Source organism: Cucurbita pepo, chromosome LG20 (assembly GCF_002806865.2).
Source record: "Cucurbita pepo subsp. pepo cultivar mu-cu-16 chromosome LG20, ASM280686v2, whole genome shotgun sequence".
In the NCBI taxonomy this organism is placed as follows: domain Eukaryota; kingdom Viridiplantae; phylum Streptophyta; class Magnoliopsida; order Cucurbitales; family Cucurbitaceae; genus Cucurbita; species Cucurbita pepo.
The window spans coordinates 608,190-621,963 of record NC_036657.1 but is presented as its reverse complement, the minus strand read 5'-3'; the positions used below and the strand labels follow the sequence as shown (position 1 = coordinate 621,963).

The 13,774-nt window shown below is 37.0% G+C and overlaps 2 protein-coding genes and 1 long non-coding RNA gene across 6 annotated transcripts; 1 reads left to right on the top strand and 2 right to left on the bottom strand.

Moving 5' to 3' along the window:
• Nucleotides 1-705: 705 nt before the first annotated feature.
• On the top strand, nt 706-4,168 carry LOC111782514. Of its 4 annotated transcripts, XR_002813129.1 has the most exons (4): nt 706-1,017; nt 1,277-1,369; nt 2,001-2,152; nt 3,420-4,168. It is a non-coding gene; the product is annotated as an uncharacterized LOC111782514 (long non-coding RNA). The 4 variants fall into 4 exon arrangements; XR_002813126.1 differs by having other exon boundaries at nt 1,277-2,152; XR_002813127.1 differs by having other exon boundaries at nt 706-1,021; nt 1,277-2,152.
• An 888-nt stretch (nt 4,169-5,056) lies between these two features.
• Nucleotides 5,057-6,945, bottom strand: LOC111782894 (protein ASPARTIC PROTEASE IN GUARD CELL 1-like). The gene has a single exon (XM_023663732.1). The coding sequence runs from the start codon at nt 6,821-6,823 to the stop codon at nt 5,336-5,338; it is 1,488 nt and encodes a 495-aa protein (XP_023519500.1). The 5' UTR covers nt 6,824-6,945; the 3' UTR covers nt 5,057-5,335.
• A 1,968-nt stretch (nt 6,946-8,913) lies between these two features.
• LOC111782896 (ATP-dependent Clp protease adapter protein CLPS1, chloroplastic-like) lies at nt 8,914-11,890 on the bottom strand. The gene is made up of 3 exons (XM_023663733.1): nt 11,706-11,890; nt 9,455-9,599; nt 8,914-9,383 (listed from the first exon to the last, which is right to left on the bottom strand). The coding sequence occupies exons 1-3, from the start codon at nt 11,770-11,772 to the stop codon at nt 9,122-9,124; spliced, it is 474 nt and encodes a 157-aa protein (XP_023519501.1). The 5' UTR covers nt 11,773-11,890; the 3' UTR covers nt 8,914-9,121.
• Between the last annotated feature and the right edge of the window lie 1,884 nt (nt 11,891-13,774).

The window sequence follows — 13,774 nt, the reverse complement described above, 5'->3', positions numbered from 1 at the left end:
AGCTTATTACAGAGAAGTCATCTAGAATGATCCCATATTGCCTTACCTCGGTTTCAAGTTTCGAACGTATGAGTGCAGCTAAAAGTTGTATGCATACAAAAACGTCGCATCTTGTCTCGTCATCTTGGTTTCCAACGGCACGATTCACGCATCATAATATTATCTCAAGTCTTGGGATGTCATCGATCTTACTACTCGCTCCTGCACACTTATCAAGAACTGACTCCATGAGTCAACTATATTGTCGGAACATCCTAAACATTCATCCATTCTGGTACTATCGAGACATGAACTTTTCTGCCCATGTCAAGTCGTTTATGGACATTGTACCGGGTAGCGGGTGCATAGATCAACCTCTGACACATGGGTTGGGACGCAATGTCAACACACCTGTGTCGTTCGACAATGTACTCAAAAAATCTACTTCAAATAAAAAACATTCAAGACATCCATCTTGCAAAACTCACATACACTATGACACATATGAGTGTCACAGAGTAGCTCACTCCGACCACATGGCTTAAGAATGGTGGAGAGCTGACGCCATGCCTATCTCCGATAAATTAAGAGGCATTTTTTGTGTAACAGAAGAAGACAAAATTTTGACGAATGGTCGTATGATTTCGTGGTGCATCCATTGGGTGTTCAATCGACAAATTTGGCGAGCACTCAAACTTAACTTCAGCTGCATTATCCAAAATGATACCGAATTTCGAAGTTAAGATCCGGAACACTACGGAGTCCTTTTTCCAACATGTCTCTCACACTCTTTATCTATCCTTTGCCTTTGTCTTGGTTATTACTCAGTTTAGCTTCAAAACCCACTCTTCTTTCCCTCCTCGAACTTCGCATATCTTTACGTCAACTTCTTCCATTACTGCGTCGATATCTACTTCCTCGCGTCCGATCACCGATCATCTGGCTGTAGATGACAAGAAGCCCACGCCGCCGCCAAAGCCATGGCTCATCGTGGGCCTCGGGAATCCCGGGAAGAAGTATGATCGCACGCGCCATAATGTCCGTATGCTCCTATCTCTGCTATATGAAATCGAAATTTCTCTTTTCGTAACTATACCGAACGAAAAGATTATGATTTACTTTCTGTTTAATTAATGAAGTATGCGTGGGAAACCTCTTAGGGCTGTTTCCCGAGCATGAACTTACGATTATCTCGAGAAAATTAGGATTTAAGATTGATTATTAGTGTTATCTGGATGGCCTTTATGAAGACGAATTGAAACACTAGCAGTAGCTATTGCTATGGCTAAATTTCCAGCTAGGTTTTGAGATAGTGGATCCTGTAGCTGAAGCTGAAGGGATTTCCAGGTAGGTCTTGTGGGCATTCATCTTAATACCAGGAGCTACAGCGGTAGGTTCTCATGTAGTATCTGTCTGGTCCTGTTTCATACCCTCTGCCTTTTCTTTATATTTTTTTTATATATATCAACAGAAGTTGCATTCATGATGAACAGTTTGTGTGGTCATTTTGGCCCAATCTATTCTAAGCTTCGTATCTGAACAATGCTGTTTTTTATTTTCTATTATCTGTGAGGCATCTCAGCAGTGCATGTGTTGTCCATCCTGAAAAAAAGAAGCATATTCCATTTTAATGGACTTCTGGTTGAAAGGCTGTGCTTCTGCAGAATTTTGTCTCACAAGGAACAATATACTTTCTTTGAATATGAATTTTGCTTGAAATTTGACTGTAGAAGTTTGTCTTACTGAAAAGCGTACTTTCTTCAGATCTGAACACAGATTTTATATTTGTGAACTTTTGTAGCTTTTCAGAGGAGAAAATAGAATTTACTTGGTTTGACTGAATAATAGTAAATGTATTAAAAGACACCATGTGCGCCTGATCCAAGAATTTAAGCTCAGTAAAAGATTCTAGGATTACGAGTTTTGATTGTATGATTTAAGTTTGTAAATAGAATAAACATTAAGAAGAACAACAGGCTGAGAGAGATGAATTTTAATTGCTTATTTGCTACCCGTGGCAGGATGAGGAGTGTCATTGATCACTTGAAAGGCAGTCGAGATTACCCACGCCGGTTCTATATGATATCAGCTGATAAATGGGTGAAAGCATTCTAGGCATCATATGGCGCCCTCCCGGGAAAATGGATGCTTCAATAAACAAGAACGAGATGAGGTGTGTAAAATGCTATCATATTTCCTGCTATATGAAGCTTTTTGATAATCGAACTGAGTTTAGTTTTAACCATCCAAGTGGTTGGAATCTCTTGTCAGTTAAAGTTTTTACATTGCAAGTTGACTCAAACACAATACGGATTCTTTTGGTCGAGGAGTTCAGCAAAAGTGCAACTTTTGTCCAACTCCCACAAACCTCGGGAACAAATAGGTTGAAAACGTTCAATATTTTAACCCTTTTATGGACCTTGAAGGGTTCCTTTTTGTTTACTGTGTGCATCAAATTGCTTTATACATGGGCGGCATTCGCTACAGTTTCGGCTACCAACTTCCTTGAAATCTCTGAATGGGTCTGAATTTGAATGGGATTGTTAGGAAACACCACTCTTCTCGACAATAGTATGATATTGTTCTTTGAGCACAAGCTCTCATGACTTTGCTTTTGGTTTCCTAAAAAGTCTCGTACCAATAGAGATGTATTATAAGTAACTTATGAACTCATGATTAACCTCTTGATTAGCCGATGTTGGACTCCTCCCCCAACAATCCTCCCCTCGAACAAAGTACATTATAGAGCCTCTCTAGAGGCTTATGGAGTCTAGACAACCTCCCCTTAATTGAGACTCGACTCTTTTTCTTTGAACCCCTCTAACAAAGTACACAATTTGTTTGACACTTGAGTCATTTTTACTACACCTTCGAGGCTCACAACTTCTTTGTTCAACATTTGAGGATTCTATTGAGATGGCTAAATTAAGAGTGTGACTCTATACCATATTGGGAATTACGCCTCTTCCCAATGTTATGATATTGTTCACTTTGAGCATAAAAATAACTCTAAGAGTGTATTCCTTACCTACAAATGTGATCAAGCTTTTAATTAGTGGAAGGGACTCATCTCTTAACCATCCTCTTCATTATTGAGTGGAAGAAGTATTGAACCCCATCTATCGTAATCACACTGAATCCTCTCTCTCTCTCGGATCGAAATCTCTTAGGCATAAAGTTCTGATCTTTGAAGAGATCAATAAAGCTAAAAGCCTCACCCACCATGCAGCAAACCAAGCGATAAAAGTTGAGAAGGACAGGAATTGATAGAAGGGAGCTACCTCTACCTAACTTTAATTGCTTTAATTATCTCATCTTAGCAAATCACCTACGGAGGTTCTGTCTTTGCGCGTCTTGTCATCTTCTTCTCTATGCATTTCCTCTGTTGGGTGGCCCATGTTTTGTGTGTAATTTAACGGTTTGTCTGCCTGTGTTTTCAGGTTTCTGGTGAACACCTTCCCCATGGAATTGCCTCATACCAAGACGATTTCATGTAGCTTTGAACAACAAACCTTCATCGTCTTCCTTTGATTCAATTCGCCTCTCCCATAAAATATTTTCTTTAAACGTCGATTAACACCCACCCAGTTGTCGTTGTAAGCAGTGATATCAGGAAGCGGTGTGGGGTTGAAGAATCGAGGGAGAACTGATTGTCATAAAATCTGCAGATAAGGCTTAGTTAGACACTTGTTGTGCAGCGCTCTGTTTCCATGGCCGCCCTCAACTTCCTCCATAAATGCAAAACCATCCTCAACTCCAACGCTTTACTCCCTTCTTACGTCTGCTTGTCCTCTTCTTTCTTCTCCCTCTTATTTATTGTTATGGTTGAGTGGGAACTAACCATTCTAGGTAAGAGTAAGAGTGTAAAAACCACTCCCCTGATGTTGAAGACATACATAACCAGTCAAAATAGATAATATCGGCTAGTAATGGGTTTTGGTTGTTACATATGGTATTAGAGCCAGACACGGGTCTTGTACCAGCGAGGACACTGACCTCCAAACGAGTGGATTGCAAGATCTCATATCAGTTGGAGAGAAGAACACAACATTCCTTATAATGATGTGAAAACTCTCTCTAATAGACGAATTTTAAAGTTGTAAGACTGACGGCAAATATATCGTGACAGGAGACGATTGAAGTTCAAAAAAGGGAGTAATGTCCCATTCAATTCAAACATTCACATGAAGGCACCGTCCCCATTGTTGTCTTTTCTTTTTTGTATTTATTTATTCCTATTCATAATAAGAATTTCCATGTGCCCTCGTATTAAATCAAATCAATCCAATCTAATTTAATTTAATTAATATAGCATTACTATCTAATTTCTCTTTTGTCCAATGAATTTATTATTTTATAGCTTCTATCTTTTAAAATAAAAATAAATTATAAAAAAAAAAAAAAAAAAAAAAAANACATGCTTATTTTAGGACTTATTTATGTATGTAAACACGTGGGCTCCAAAATTGATTCCAAAAAGTTAATTTTTCCAACACTAAATTTGAAGTATGTATGTTTTTTTTAATTGTTTTTTTAAGATTAATGGTTCATAATTCTTCACTATTTCAATTATTGCTATAAACTTTTATTTTATATTAGAATCTTTTAAGCCTCAACTTGTTGCAAGGTTTCAAGAAATTCTTCTTTTTTTTTTTTTTTTTTTAATTTATTAAAATTGTTTATTAGTGAAAGTACATGATTTTACATTTATAACCTCGGACCTCACCGACAATCACGCTATGGCCTCACATGCATATGAAATCGGTGGCCATTACTTCATCCACAATAACATTATCGTGGTCCTTGTTGCACCCTATCATTTTTAACTCGCCCCTAAAGTGGATCCCACTTCTTCCCTTCTCCCAAGCCCTCGGTTCTTGTTCTTATTTTTTAAAAAAAAAAAAAAATCTAATATTATTAGCATTTTTTTAAAGAAATTTTGAAAATATATTTCAATTGTTATTTAACCTATTTCAATAAAAATTAAATTTAAGATTTATCGATAATAAATAAACTAAATTTAAGTAATTGAAAATTCAGGTACAGTTGGTATTTTATAAAATGAAGGATGTGAAGATAAAAATTAGACCATAAATTTGCAGTCTATTTACCATGCATGCCACTCAACTGAATCTTGAGAGTACAATTATGACTGATTTATGAGGAGCACATGGGTGCAAACCTTTCTCCAATTGATATCCATATGGCCATATTTACTTATCCACATTCTTTCAATTCCCCAATTAATTTCCCCTCCAAAACCCTAATTTCATAATAATTCACCACAACCCTAATTTCGTTAATTCCCACACAAAAGCCCTAATTTATATGTTTTCCTTTTTATTTTTTACCCTTTCTAACATTTGTTGGGTGAAAACCCTACGAGTGAATTTGCCAAATCGAAGTGGACACGTGTCCCTTGCTGCTGGACGTTCCCTATGATGGACAAAGACGACGTCGTTGGGGCGAACGCCAAACAGAAAGTTCCGACGGAGTCCACTGGGATGAGGTAGTTCTTTGGCGGCAGCTGCAGCGAGTTCCCGCCGGCGAATTGAAATGATAGCGTTGGAATGGTGACTCTTGACTGCGATGACAGATCGTAACATGTGTCGAATAATGCGAAGCCGTTTGTCCTTCTTAGGTATGGTGTGCGACTCACGAAGGCGTCGCGAAGGGTGTTGTAGGCTTGAGTCTGCAGTCGAGTTATGGCGGTTCCTGAATCGACGATGATACCGCCGTAGCCGGCATCGTCCATTTGAAACAGAGAAGGAGGAATTGACAGTAACTGGCCGCCGACGCTCAATCCGACGAGTCCGACGTAGTAGAATGTATCGACTCTTCCGCTTTTGAGTAATGGAGCATTCACTGAGTCACTCGGTGCAGCGGAATTGAACTCGAGAGCTGAAGACGAACTAGAGTCGCGGTCCACAAGACAGTATGAGAACGACGACGCTTTCATCTGAGAAGTGAGGGATAGTGATCCGCCGCCGAGTCCGAGCAATCCGGCGGATCCGACGAATAATCCTTCGTTGTCGTGGCCGCAGCCAAGAGCGACATTGTTAATCGTCCCGGAGTTGCCAAACGACAGAGATTCAGTAACGAACTCACCGACAGTGAAGGAGCCATCGCCGTACGCGACCTGGTAAAGACACTTCGCAGCACGACAGCCAGACGTTTCTAGAGCTTGACACTGCGGAGATTCGCAGGGAAGTGAAGCAAAAGAAGACGAAGTTCTCGGGTCAAAAATCGGGTCGGTTTGCTGGTAACAGTCCGTACAAGGCTGACATTGAAGCCAATTGATATCGCTGCCGGTGTCAAGAACCATATAGAACGGCTTAGCCGGTCGTCCGACGCCGATGCGGGAGAAATACTCGCCGCTTCCTTGACTGGTGCCAGAGACAATCGGAGTGCTCAGATCCTCTGGCAGAATCTCCGTTTGCAACGGCTGAAGATCCGACCTCTTCAAGTCACTGAGGGAAAATTCAAGCCTATCGTTGAGCGATTTAACTCTAGAAGAGTCCCGGTCCAGCCGGGAAAGGACCAGGCTCTTGTAGTCCTTATGTCCGGCATTTTGAAGAGCGTCGCGAGAGTGCAGTTGCAGAGAAAAGGAGGAAGAAGAGTTCCCCGGAACAACCTCATCCTGCTGCTGGAAGGATAGCAAAGCCTTGGGGTCGAATTTGAGGACCTGGTTGGCTTGTTTCAGGGAAGCCGAAACATCGAGAAAAGCGGAGGAGGAGGAGGAAGAGTGAGAAAGCTCCGGCGAAGTGCGACACAGAGTGAAGGGCAAGAGAGAGAAAAAGAAGATGGCGAAGGAGAACAGAGGTAGCAGATTTGCAGTCGCCATTGTTGGGAACAAAAATTGCAGTGAGAGGTAAGAGTTGGAGCGTCGGGTTTAAAAAGGGAGTAAGGTTTTTAATTGGGAACATGGTCGAGTTTGGTTTGGGGTTGGAGGCTATGCACTTCTCCCAAGTTGGCATTATCTGTTTTCCTTTTTTTTTTCCAAAAATTAAAAAATTAAAAAATATTCAAGCTTTTATCTTTAATTTACAAATTATATATATTTATATAATTTGCAATTGAAACAGATTTAATTGTAAAAAATGTCCGAATTTACATACAAATTATGGACGTTCCAATCATAGCACCTAGATAAGAATTAAAATATCAATGTCGATATCGATATCGGTCAATTCTACGAATATACTGATAAAATATTAATATCAATGAATCAAAAAATAGTTAAAAGCTCCGGTACCCTTTGTAACCACTCAAGATTACCTATCTGCTATGGAGAGATTTTCATACCTTTATAAAGAATGCTTCGTTCTCCTCTCCAACCGAGGTGGGATCTCACAATCCACCACCTCTGGAGCCTAGCATCCTCGCTGGCACTCGTTCCTCTCTCTCATTGATGTGCGATCTCACAATCCAACCCTTTAGGGCCCAGCGTCCTCGCTGGCACAACGCTTAATTTCTAATTCTGATACCACTTGTAACAACTCAAGTCCACCGCTAACAGATAGTGTCGTTTTGGCTTTTTTACTTCTAAACTAAGTCATAGATCTTGTTACATATATAATTTTATATTAAAATTTATAGAGGTTTTGTTTATCTTTTGGAGAGATTTATAAAAGATAAACGATATTTTGATTTACGAAACTCTCTAACATAGTTTACGGGCACAAAAAAGTTGTTGGAAGGAACAACTTTCCTATTTCACCCTCAGAGTGTAAATTTCTCTTCATAAATAACTTGATACAAAGTAATAAGTTTAAGATTGTATACAGTTGATGATAGTTAATAATATTCACCTACCATACTTAAGAAAGCTAAGTTTTAAAAGGAATGATAAATAGAATGGTAATGTTTTTGGTACCTTACTTACTTCACCTACTACTCCTATTATATAAAAATCCATGATTATCCTAAACATTTTTCGAAGTAAATTTGTCATGTTATAATAAATAAGGAAAGAAATAATAGCAGTATAGGTAGGATATTGGACCTACCTGCAGCTGCTGCAGTAATTCAAGAGCAGTCCAAGTTGAGTCTCTCATGCAAGAGTTGGTGCACCCCACTTTCCTCTTTTTCAGTCCTGCAATATTACATTCACAGGTGTATTCAAAAGACTTCGAAATATAGCAGCTAGTTTTCTCATGGCTCCAAGATGAAGAAGCTAATATGGAAAGCACTGCTATGGTCGAGAAAAATGGTGAAGTGAAGCAACCCTTTTAACCCTTTGTTCTCCCTTGCGGCGTGAGAGGAAACCTCTTCCTAACAGACGCATTTTAAAAATTTCGGGAAAAAACTCAAAAGAAAAAACTCAAAGAGGACAATATCTAGGAGTGGATTTGATTAGTTAATAGAATCCTATGACTTCTTTAACCTTTCAAAAGTAGTGAATAGGAAATTGATGGATATATAAATTCTTCATAAAGAGGTGATTACTGACCCTCTTTACCCTCTAGAAGGACTGGAACTGGAAACTGGAAAATCCAGCAGTTCAGAGCTCTCTCCCATAACTGGGAAGACAGGAACTGGCAACTGTGTGATGAATATAGAGTTTCAGTTCTAGACGTCTCAATCTATAAAAAGAATATTTCTTGTACAGATGGGTTTTATACCAAGCAAGCAACAGAGAGAACAGCAATTTTAGAATTCTTCTCAATGTACGCATGGGGATGGGACCAAGGGAAGAATATTGCACATATTTACTCAAAATACGTCCTTGTGAAGGGGAACAAAACATTCTGATTAAGGGTGTGAAAACTCTCCCTAGCAGACACATTCTAAATACCTTAAAGGGAGGCTCGAAAGGAAAAACTCAAAGAAAACAATATCTGCTAACGATGAGATTGGGTTATTACTAGAATGATACAAGAAAGATCAGAATGCACAACAAACCACATGGAAGTCAAGTAAAAACAAATCAACTGAAAAGGAAGATGTGTTTGTGTGTACAACTCATAACATAACTATTGTGAACATGGTATTCATAAATTGAAGTTTATTTGTTTATGAAGTATCTCTATATATGTACATAGGTGCAGCTTGCAAATTGTAGCAGTTGAGGGCATGCAATTTTAATATGGCTGATAACTAAGGGGTGAAAAGAGTACATTACATGGTCTATGTTTCCTATTCAACAACCATCACTTGCAGGCTCGATTGAACTTTGAAGACCATTGCCTCGTAGCTGCATGCAGTGATCTTCTGCGTCCACTTGAGCGCAGACAATTACCACTGACATACCATTGTGATGTGCCTCCTGCATTATGTTGACTGCATTGTCAACGGTCATTCCAGGGATCACCTTCATCAGAACTTGCACGACGTATTCCCGCTTGTTGTAATTGTCGTTATGTAGCAACACTTGATAAGGCGGAGCAATTTTCCTTGATTTCCTGAAGATGAAAATTATGTTCGAAGCTAAGCCTTCTCCAATGCATACATTCAAATGAAAACTGTTTTGTACCTAACATCAAACTCGGATTCACGGCCAGGTGTTGTCTTCTCTATTGTTGGCTTGTCCAACAACCCCCCACCTCTTCCAAGCGCAGCAACCGATAACATTAAGATGCTCCGGTTTCTACATGGTTTATGAAAATAGTATTTATCCCCTATGACAAACATGGAAAATATAAATGAGTAATATTGTATGAAGATGTCAGGTAAGTTCCAACATAAAATAAAATGAACAGCCACCACACCTTTGCAGGTAGAAAAATGTACAATGCTTAGGAAAATTGCGACTTAAAGCTGCCTGATTCATGTGAGCTCATCTATTAACAGATATGTTCCTAAGTGTTCACTTTTTGGCCATGTGTTATAAGCAAGAAGTTCTTAACTAAATTCAGCCCAGGCTCTAAACTAGACTAATCTCAGTTTATGGACCATGTAAAGTTTAACAGTCACCATCAAATTTTTTTTTAATGAATCACCAAACTTACATTGAAAAAGAAAAAGAATACACGGGCATACAAAAAAGAGAGCCCACAAAAGACGAAGGCAAACTAAAGGAAAGGCCTCCAATCAAACAAGATAATACCAAGCTAATCTTTACTATAAAAAATAATAATAATAATAAAATTTTGTAATCGAAACCCACCAGAAACGTGAGACCTAGCAAAGGACCAAACTGACGCACCATCCGTTTGTCATCCAAGATTATCCAATAATATAAACGTCATTAATATTTATCTCAAACAAAAAATTTAAAGGTTTTTTTTAGAGGGTATAAAGAGTATCTAAAGATCCTAGCGTTTATTTCGTATCATGAACTTTTTTTTTTATAGAGAAACCAATTTGGTTGATTCACCCGGCACTGTCCTTAAAAGACCCATTTCAAAGAAAGTTGTCCGAGACACTCGTCTCAGAACGCTCGCCCTCACTGTGACGCACGCATATGCCACAGGGTAGCTCGCTTAGACCATAGAGCTTATGGGTGGTAGAGAGTTGATACTATGCCTACCCCGAAGGTACATTTTGAGGCATTGCCAATCCCCATCGAATTAGACATCATTTTGGCGAACGGTCAAACGGTGGAGCGTCCGTCCTGTGTAGGATTGACATCAAATTTAATGAGCATTCATATTTCATATGGACAGACTTGACTCCAGAACCGCATGCTCAAATTCCATTCAGAACCTCAGCTTTCGAGGTTAAGGCACGAGGCCCTACCCGGCCCTTCAACAATGGCCCTTATCTTGTTTATGCCTCATCTTCTTTTAAATGCCCACTCTATATGTGGTGTGTTAAATGATGCACCATCTTCCTCGGTCGCATTATGGCACTCATCTAGGCCCTCGCATGGCCGGATGGGCACCACTTGAGGGTCACCGCTTTGCTTGTCGCAACATGAGGGTCACAACCTACTCTCTTCAAAGTAAGGTTGTGACACTCTTGCTTCTAATGGAAACCATTTGCTAAGTAGCAATTCTAATAGGTTCTAGTAAATTCTGTAACTTATAAATTGTCTCAGGACTCTCTGCAAGTATGTGGATAAAAATAAAAGAAAGCGATGTAGACGGTTACACTGTTGTTATGGTAGCTAAACTATAGCCTTTCCTGTTCATTTTGATCATCAAATTCTAAATATTCCACTAGGTCATTGAGCATTCTTGCTAGTTTGTTGATCCCTACATTTTGAGATATTAATTCACCATGACAGAAATGTTGAAATGTTAGCCTGAAATATTTACTAGATGCTAGGGTTTAGCCTTTTTTTTCCCCTAATAACAGGGGAACTTCCACTCATTACATTATGCTGGTAACCCACCTCACTAATTCTAGTTAGGTTTTGCCCACTCCAAATCCAACTCCAGAAGAAAATACAGATTTTTAGTTATGAACTTTTTATACTTCTGCACCGTTCACACACACAAACAAAAAGATTCAGATCTACCTCTGAACTTTAATTTGGTTTCACTTGTTGCTTTCCTCCATAATGCAACAGTAAAATTCATACAAACAGGAAAATTATCATTCTACATGCAGATGGTCAGATTTTCCCGGTTAATAATTTTTATTCTTCCCATTAAGCAGCCAAAAGCTTCTGTCTCCATAAATCCATGAATTATGCAAATGTTCAACAGCAAACCTAAATTTCTCAAAAACCTTTCCTCAAATTTAGGATTAAGGACAAAGAACCCACAGCGGAAAAGAACTACGGACAAATTGAATAGCGAAGAAAATTAAGAGGAACAAATTCGTAGAAATCTGAATACCCGGCCTGGTCGAATTGAAGAAATGGTAGGGTGAAATAGGTACTCGACCGCAAATTGCTGCTTCCATTGCCCCTGCTCGAAGAACTGTTGAGGGATGAAGAGTGATTTAGTGCAGCAGGTTCACAGAAAATTGCAAACGAGATTCGACTGCGTGGCTCATTTGCCGACGCGTGGATTCTCTCTTCGCTGTACGATTGTCTCGCGATTTTTCCTGGAGGGAAATTATCCCTCGTCTCAGCCATACATCCTTTTACGACGTCGTTTCGCCAATCGTCCAAACTTCTTCCCGTTTAACCTGAACGATGGATTTTAATTTTATAATAATATCAATTTGTACCTTTAAAGTGGAAATAAACTCAAAATTAATTCAAATTTTAGAATGTCACAAATTAATTAATTTAGAGATTTCATGATAATTTTATTTTAAAACAACTAAATGTGGTAATCAAATATGTAGTTGCAAATTTTATTAAATTTGAATGATTTATTATATACTCATATTTTTCTATTTATTTCAAAAGGATTCGATGACAAATTTTCTTCCTAATTTAAGATTTTTAGATTAGATTTATTTATTTAATGCAAACAAAATAAAATGAAAATAGTTATAATAAATTGGGATGAGAAAATTATTTGATTCTCACTTAATCGAGTTTAGTAACCATAACGTAATAAAAGAATTAACTGAGAATTTAATTTTGGTAACAAATTAAAAACGGGATGAGAATTGAATGGTTACGCTTTTAATAATTATTATAAAATATTTATTATCCAACATGGCCAGATTGTCCACAATTTTATTTTCAACAATATTAAATTATAAAAAAATTATTTTCAACAACTTATAAATAAAAAAATATAGTATTGTGTGGCTTTCTATGAATTAAATTTTGAAAAAGCGAAACCTTTGGAGGGTTTATAAATTCTCATAATTGTATAATTCCAAGGAAGAAAATGGCAAAATNTAATTATATTTAAATGGGCAAGTTCATTATTATAGTTTATGACAAATAAATAAATTATGGATGAAAATAAATAATTCAAATGGGTAAGTTCATTATTATAGTTGGGGAAATAAATAAATTATTTACAATAGGATGAAAATAAATAATTCAAATGGATAGGTTCATTATTATAGTCGTATAAATAAATAAATTATTTATAATGGAATGAAAATAAATTTAATTTGATAGTACATTCTAACTCAAATACTCCAAAATAATTTAAATAATTATATATTAGAGAAACAATATTTATTATTATTTTAATTATTGATGGTTCGAACCTTACTTTATAGTTATTGAACTGAAAAAAAAAATCTCGAAATGACAATCTCTTAATCAAGTATATCGACTTAAGCGTGAGTTATGAAGTTTTGATAAGTTGTAAATATTTTTAATTAAATGATTTAGTGATGTCTACTCTACTACTATTATTACTATTATTGTTTGTATGGTAAAAAAAATTGAATTAATTAAATATTATTTTAAAAAAATATATATATAAATTATCTTAATTATCCAAAATTAAAGGTTTAAATTCTCATTATACCGAAAGGAATAACAAAGAAAAAAAAAAACATTCCCTACAAAAACCTCATTTTGTCGAGGAACCAAATTAAATAAATATTTATTTTATTAAAAAAAATATTTTTGACCTCCGAATTTCGAAGTTATTTAATCTAATTTTATAAATCAAATGAAAATTAGTCAACTCTTTTTTTTTGAACGGTTGTCTGAACCGTTATTTAACATATTTTATGTGTTTTAATATTGTTGGATAATTATATAAAATAGCTCCTCACCTTTAATCGTTACTTTTTTATTGCTGAATTTCACCGGGAAAAAGAATTCAATTATGCCCTTTAAAAAAGAGTTAAATTTTGTAAAAATAACATTTATATCATAAAATTGTTGTTATTTATTAATATCCAATTTTGTCGATAAAATTTATTAGTAAAAGTAGAAATTCGAAAAAAATCGAGCCATACAGATGTGTTCTGGCCCCACCAGAATGGACGGTGAAGATTAGGCCGTAAGCACGTGTGTCAAAGACTGAATGGAGAGAAT

Coding starts and splice junctions, on each gene's coding strand:
- LOC111782894 (XM_023663732.1), bottom strand. CDS start 6,823: ATGGCGACTGCAAATCTGCTACCTCTGTTCTCCTTCGCCATCTTCTTT.
- LOC111782896 (XM_023663733.1), bottom strand. CDS start 11,772: ATGGAAGCAGCAATTTGCGGTCGAGTACCTATTTCACCCTACCATTTC. Junction 9,600..11,705: donor CTTCAATTCGACCAGGCCGG/GTATTCAGATTT, acceptor TGTTTGTCATAG/GGGATAAATACTATTTTCAT. Junction 9,384..9,454: donor GAATCCGAGTTTGATGTTAG/GTACAAAACAGT, acceptor TTTCATCTTCAG/GAAATCAAGGAAAATTGCTC.